Genomic DNA, 7,398 nt, shown 5'->3' with positions numbered 1-7,398 from the left:
AGCATCTTAGCTGTGGAGGGCAGTGTCACTGGCCCTCATATGTGGGATCCGAACCGGGGCCCTCTGGCGTCCTAAGCCAGTTCTTAACCATTGCGCCACTTGGCCGGTCCAAGAGGTCAGCAAACTTTTGAGACAGAACATACCCAACGAGCCAGTTTGCCGACCCCTGATACAAACCATAGAATTTTTCAGAAAAGGGAGTTGTGCATGGGAGTTAGCAGTAAGTTAAAGAGATGAGGCTTGATCAGGTCTAGAAGAATGTGTAGAATTTAGATGGGATGATAGAGTGGGGAAGGCATTCTTTCTCCATAGAGGGGGAAGGAGCTTTGTGAGAAAAGGATGGAAAAGGAGCTTCATGAAAAAATTTCAGAGGCAGGAGTTGACATTCTTTTTGGGGAACTGAAAGAAGCCTGGATCTAGACGAACAAGGTATGGGACCATGTTGTAGAAGGCTTTGAAGTTAGGTTGAGGCATTTAGATTTGACACATCTTCAGTTGACTAACGTAATCCAAAGGGGCCTTTGTCATCTATGACCTTACAGTAGCGTGCTCTACGAAAATAGCACAGTGCCCCGAAGGGAGGGCAGAGTGGCTTGTACTAAGGTCATGGCAGTGATTAGAGAGAACGGGCCAATCTGAGAAGCTTTGAAGCAGTTGGTAAGTATGGTTTTACCTGAAGGTAGAATTAGTGATCGAACTCTGAGTATGGAACTCTTGCCCCGAACAAAGTATATGTTAATGTAATAATTTGTGTTGCTGAGAAAACAAAAATGTTAAGAAGAGAACTGATTTAACTCATACTCATTCCTGAAGCATTTGAACCTTGGTTAGGAAGAATCTATTAAGACCAGTTATTTAATTTGGTAAGAGTCAGGGTTTCAATGTTTTGCTTAAGCTATGTGTTACCCCCATTTATAGAGCAACTAGTAGAAAAATTGTTTGACAGTTAAATTACTCCCTTAATTATGTTCCCAAAGCTCTATGCACATACTTCAACCCTGACCCTTATCATTCTCTACCATAATTATTATGTATTCATCATCTCCTAAATTCCTTGAATTTAGTGACCAGATATATCTGTATGTTTATTCCTGCATAACCATATTAAATACTCAGTAAATGTCTTTGGGTCTAGATAAATGACTTAATTAGAGTGTGCATGCACGTGTGTATGTTTTGGGTCATGGCATAAATCATTCTGAATGGAACAGCACTGGCTTAGAAATACTTTCATTGGGAGTTTTTTTATTGGGAGTTTATTTGGAGCGTCGGGGTTATACAAGATTTGATGGTATAGCATCCTGTTAGAATATGGGGGATCCCCTTCTTTTTTTCCCCCAAGCATATGGATTATATAATTGATAAAACTCTAGTGTCAACTCAACCTGTAATGCTTCATGGTTAGATAAGGTTCAAAATTTCTTCTCAAGAAAAATCAAAGCTCAGTAATGCACCTCAAACAAATGATAATAGTTTGGCCCTCATTATTCTGCCCCTCTGCCCCACAGGAGTCGTGTGGTATTCTGCTTGTTGTGTTCTATCCTAGTAATTCCTGAGAGGTGTGGGAAAGCACACCAAACTTTGGGATTATGTTAACCCTTTCTTCAGATGTCCTGTTGTTGGCCTGCGTGTATAGCTTTCCGTTTGACTCTGTCTTGTCCCATACCACAGTCACCTTTAAGCCCTAAGTCACCTGGATTGTTTTCTCCCTGCATCTGAGGTTCCCTAGCCACCGTTTAGATCACTGCCCCTTGACAGAACAGGACTTGCTTCAACACTTTTGTTCTTTTTTAATTGGGGAATTGGGGGGAGGGGAACAGTGTTGGAGAGTTGGGAAAGGGAAACAACTGAGTTGTTGTCTTTTAATCTTAGTTGTGGAGGGCTCAGCAAGTTCAGCTCCAAGTCCATTTGCCATCTGACTGCCCATGGGCAGCTTGCAGCAGCTCAGCTCAAGGTGCCGAGTTTAGTCTTAGTTGCCAAGTTCAGTCTTAATTGTGGGCGGGCGTTAGCCCTCCAATCAAACAAGCAACCTTGTTAGGAGCATGTGCTCTCACCAGCTGAGCCATCCTGCCACCTGTTGGCAGCTCAGTGGGAGCTCAGCTCAGGCGCAGCTCACTGGCCCATGTGGGACTTGAACCGGCGACCCTGTTGCTCAGAGCTTGCACCCTTAAGCAAGCTCTTAACCAACTGAGTCACTCGGCCGGCCTTCAGTACTTTGTTCTTTTTAATGATAATTCAGTTTCTTCTTGCCTGCCATTTAATTTTGATAACCTAATTTTAAAGAAAGAAAAACTATAATACAACCCTCTTAAGACAGAGATACTGTGTGAAAAACAACTTATTTTCTTTCTCAAGGTATTTTATTAGGCTGACTTTTAGGTTTGTAAAAAGTGACTGATTTGTTTTTAGTTAATGTGTATATGCCTTTTTTTTTTTTTTTAATGTAGAAATTTTGCCTCAGAGAATTCCACAGTTAGATGGGACTTTGCTTGATCACACAGTTTGGTTGCTGTTGTGGTCTGATGATAAATAATAGGTTTTTGAAGTGCCTTGGCAATTTGGAAACTGGTTCTGTATGTGCAGGTAATGACTTAGCTGACTTAGCTTCTTCGCTTGAAATAAAAAGAATGTCACTTGTTAAGGGTGCCAGTAATTTATTACTTTATTGTTCATTTTAACAAAGTACTGCATGTAATAGGAATCAGAACTTTAGTTCAGGGAATAGCCTTGTATCTAATTCTTTAAGTCTTGCCTTCACTGATATATTTATTGCTATTTTTTTGTTTTCGCTCCCTCCAGGCCTCAGCTGTTGAAGAATGCTCTGCAAAGAGCAGTAGAGAGAGGCCAGTTAGAACAAATAACTGGCAAAGGAGCTTCTGGAACATTCCAGGTTAGAGGCCAAAAAGGCTTTGTTGTAAAGTTGTTCTCAACAATTTTGGTTTCAGGACCTCCTTATACCCGACATATTGAGGACCCTAGTATTTAATTCATTTAAATACCTATTAATTCATTTTTAAAAACCTATTACATGTTAACATAAATACCATTTTTATGAAAAATAACCATATTTTCCAAAACAAAAAAATCTAATGAGAAAAGAGAGGCACTGTTTATTACATTTTTGCAAAAGTCTTTAATGTCTAGCTTAATAGAAAACAGCTGGTATTTGTTTCCATATACTTTTGGTTACATCTATGAAGAAAATTCACAGAAATACAGTTAGAAAAATGAAATATTTTAAGATAATTTTCAAATAGTTGTGGATATTATTCTTTGATACTATACCCAAACTCAACAAATGATAGTGTTTTAATAGCTTTATTGAGGTATGATTTATATACCATAAGATATACTCACTTGAAGTCAGTGATTTTTAGTAAATTTATAGAATTGTACAACCGTCAGCATCTAATTTCATCACCCAGAAAAGATCTCTTGTGCCCATTTGTAGCCCCTGTTCCCATCCCTAGCCAACCTACTAATCTACTTTGTCTATGTATAGATTTGCCTTTTCTATACATTTCATATCGATAGACTTAAACAATATGTGTGCCCTTTCGTGTCTGGCTTCTTTCTTTTAGTAGACAGTTGCTGAGTTATCCATGTTGCAGCATGAATCAGCACTTTCATTCCGTTTTATTGCCAAATAGTATTCCATTGTATGGATCTAACGCATTTTGTTTATCCATTCATGAGTTGATGAACATTTGGGTTACTTCTACTTTTTAGCTATTATGATTAATGTTGCCTGTAAACCAAGTCTTTGTGTGGATATACGTTTTTTATTTCACTTTGGTATATAACTAAGCATGTGGACTTGCTGGACTATACAGCAAATTTGTGTTCTAAGTGCCAAAGTGGCTGCATCATTTTACATTCCTACCAGCAATGTATAAGGGTTTCAGTTTCTCCATATCTGCTAACACTAGTTGTAGTCTCTTTTATTACAGCCATACTAGTGATTACAGTGTGGTTTTGGTTGGCATTTTCCTAATGACTACTGATGTTGACCATCGCTGCATGTGTTTAATGGACATTTGTTTATCTTCTTTAATAAAATGTCCATTCAAATTTTTTGCTTATTTTTATTTACTAGAGCTTCATCTTATGTATTTATTTAATTTCTTTTACCTATTTTTAAAATTGGGTTATTTATCTTTATTTAGAAGAGTTGTATAACTAGATAAAAGGTCCTTATCATTATCAGATATATAATTTGCAAAGATTTTCTCATTCTGTGGCCTGTGTTTTCACTTTCTTAATAGTTTCTTTGAAAGCATAAAAGTGTTTATTTTTTATGAAGTCCAGTTTGTCATTTTTTAAAATTGCTTATGCTGTTGGTGTTGTACCCAATAAATCATTGCCTAACTTAAGGTCACAAAGATTTACTCCCATGTTTTCTATTAAAAGTGTTATAGATTTTTTTTGTTTTTTTGGGAGGGTGGCCGAATGGCTCAGTTGGTTAAGAGCTCACTCAAGACTGCGAGCTCTGAGCAACAGTGGTTCGATTCCCAGCCCGAGCTGAGTTGCTGCTGACCTGCCAACAGGTGGCAGGATGGCTCAGCTGCTAAAAAAAAAAAAAAAAAAAAGGTTTTATAGTTTTTGCACTTACACATAGGTCTGTGATCCATTTTGAATTAAGTTTTGTTTATTGTGTGAGGTAAGGGTATAATTCATATTTTAAGATTATCCTTTCTTCATTGACTTGCTTTGGCACCTTTATCAAAAATCAGTTGACCATAAATGTAAGGGTTTATTTCTGCACTCTCATTTCTGTTCCAGTGATTTGTACCGGAGTCCTTACACCAGGATCACATTGCCTTGGCAACTGTAACTTTGTAGGGAAATAAGTTCTCTTTTTCTTTTTCAAAATTGTTTTAACTAATCTGGGTTCTGTGCATTTCCATATGAGTTTTAGGATCCACTTGTCAATTTTTACAAAAAAGCCATCTGGGATTTTGATAGAGACTTTAGTTGAACCTATAGATCAGTTTGAGGAGAATCACCATCTTTACCACATGGAGTTTTGCAGTCCACAAACACTGACTGTGTCTGCATTTATTTAGATTAACTTTTTTCAGTAAGGTTTGATAGTTTTCAGTGTTCAGGTCTCATATTTCTTTTGTTAATTTTTTTCCTAAGTATTTCCATGCTATTATGAATGGAATTTTCTTATTTTCATTTTTAAATTGTTCATTAGTGGCCTATAGAAATACAATTGATTTATTGATTGATCTTATATCTTGCAACCTTGCCGAGCTCATTTACTAGTATTAGTAGTTCTTTTGTGGGTTCCTTGTGAATTCCCTAGGGTTTTCCTACATACAGGGTTATGTTATCTGCAAATAAATACCATTTTACTTCTTTTCCAATCTGGGTGTCTTTTATATATTTTTTCTTTCCTGGTTGTACTGGATAGAAACTCCACTACAATGATGAGAGCAGACATCCTCACCTGTTCAGTCTTTTACCATTAAGTTAGCTGTAGGTTTTTTTCAGATTAAGAAACTTCCCATTTTTACTAGTTGGATTTTTTTATTATGAATGGCTATTGGATTTATCAATGCTTTTTCTGTACTTCTTAAGATAATCATGTCATTTTTGTTCCTTATCCTGTTAAGATGGAATATTATATTAATTGATTTTATGGTAGTTCCTTAAAAGTTAGTTGCCATGTGGAACATAAAACCATATCAGTGAACTTTTTGTACTCTGTTACCTTAAAATCATTTGATCTGTCTTGAACTTGGAGCGCATAATTTTGTAACAGTCATTTGGAAAATAAGTGATTCACTGAATTATGCAGCTTTTTAAAACGTTGACACATTGCATCAAACAATAACAAAAATCACAATATCACCTGATCTCATCAGAACAATATTTAAGTACTAGGAAGTTATCAAGCTCACAATGGTAGAGACAGATTCTCCCAATTTAAATTTTTCCTTGAAAAGTTGAATTTTATCATTGGCAACAAATACTGTTAGTTTTCCTTGAAGCGACAGGCTCACTTAATTCATTTTCAGGAAAATGTCTACCAGAAACCTAAGTGCATAACCATATATGTTAGTTGTTCTTTCAAGTAAAAAGAATATTCCATGAAAAATGCAGCTAGTTCAGCTCACAACTCAAATAATCAGGAGTATTTTTCCTTGAGACCACCGTCATACACCTCCATATGCAGCCGACATGCTTTATCCGTTCTTCCCAATTTCATCCCGTAAACACCAAAAAGACATGCACTGGGGTTGAGCTTTAATAACACGATTGGTACTACTTCATCAAGGACATTCCTAAGTGGAACTGGCTTTTTCTTTTATAAGTGCAGAGCAGTAAAGAATATAATAGCTACTAGGAGGTATTTGTTCCTCCCCCTTGATCTGTGGTCAAGTAGCAGTTTGACCCATCAGTGCAAGTGTCACGACAGTGAAGATGCAAATCACACCTTAGTATTATGAAAATAGTTTTGATCTTGCATATCTTCTGAAAGGGTCTCAGGAACCCCAAGAGGGTTTGCAGCCCAGTCTCTTTGAGAGTCACTATTGTGGACCATACCCGACTTTGTTCTTTTACCCAAAATTGTTGCTTATTGGTGCTCCCCTCTGTTCCCATCCTTTTGTCCTAGAAATATCCTATGTAATTTTCTGTTGTAGGATACCCTAAATATTTACAAAATTTTTCCTTTGCTATTTTCTTTACAGGATTAAAAAAGCTATTATTTTTATAACTACATTTTTCAGATTTAAAGAAGGAAAGTATTCTCAAATAAAAGCATCTTAAGTTATCGGGGGCCTAACAAGTTCACCTACTTATTGGGGTAGAGCTGTCACTCTCTTTGGGGTTAGGTTGTCTGTTGCTGTTTTAGGTTGAATGGAGGGGTAGATGTCAGGAGAAAATTTCCCTAGGAGGGTTGGGACTCCTCAGTTAGATTAAATACCTGATAAGTGGAAATAGAAAGTCCCTAACCTGACAATTTATTGTAAAACATATCTGTGCTAATGCAGGAACTCCGACCCACCTGGTGCAGAGGAGTCTTGTCTTGACCTGCTTTGGGAGAGTGTTGTCTTGATGCTTTTCTCTTCCTCCTTGGAAAACAGCTGAAGAAATCAGGGGAGAAACCCCTGCTTGGTGGAAGCCTGATGGAATATGCAATCTTGTCTGCCATTGCTGCCATGAATGAGCCGAAGACCTGCTCCACCACTGCTCTGAAGAAGTATGTCCTGGAGAACCACCCAGGGACCAATTCTAACTATCAAAGTAAGACACAGAGTTGTGTGCATTCAGCCAGGCATTAACTATTGACTGAAAACCAAGAGGGAACAACTATTTTACAAATGTAATGTATTTACAAAAAGAAAAACAGACATAATCAAGGCTTATTCTTTTTTTTTTTTTTTT

The 7,398-nt window shown here is 37.1% G+C and overlaps 1 protein-coding gene across 13 annotated transcripts in view; it reads left to right on the top strand.

Moving 5' to 3' along the window:
- The window catches only part of HP1BP3 (heterochromatin protein 1 binding protein 3), a 36,386-nt gene that overhangs the window by 19,679 nt on the left and 9,309 nt on the right, over positions 1-7,398 (top strand). For all 13 annotated transcript variants that reach the window (XM_019666702.1, XM_019666705.1, XM_019666693.1 and 10 more), the window contains 2 exons: positions 2,800-2,890; positions 7,098-7,257. In XM_019666702.1, the coding sequence (XP_019522247.1) occupies positions 2,800-2,890; positions 7,098-7,257 (251 nt within the window). The remainder of the gene's footprint in view (positions 1-2,799; positions 2,891-7,097; positions 7,258-7,398) is intronic.

The sequence above is a fragment of the Hipposideros armiger genome, unplaced genomic scaffold, assembly GCF_001890085.2.
Source record: "Hipposideros armiger isolate ML-2016 unplaced genomic scaffold, ASM189008v1 scaffold_477, whole genome shotgun sequence".
In the NCBI taxonomy this organism is placed as follows: Eukaryota; Metazoa; Chordata; class Mammalia; order Chiroptera; family Hipposideridae; genus Hipposideros; species Hipposideros armiger.
This window is presented reverse-complemented; position numbering and strand designations above follow the sequence as displayed.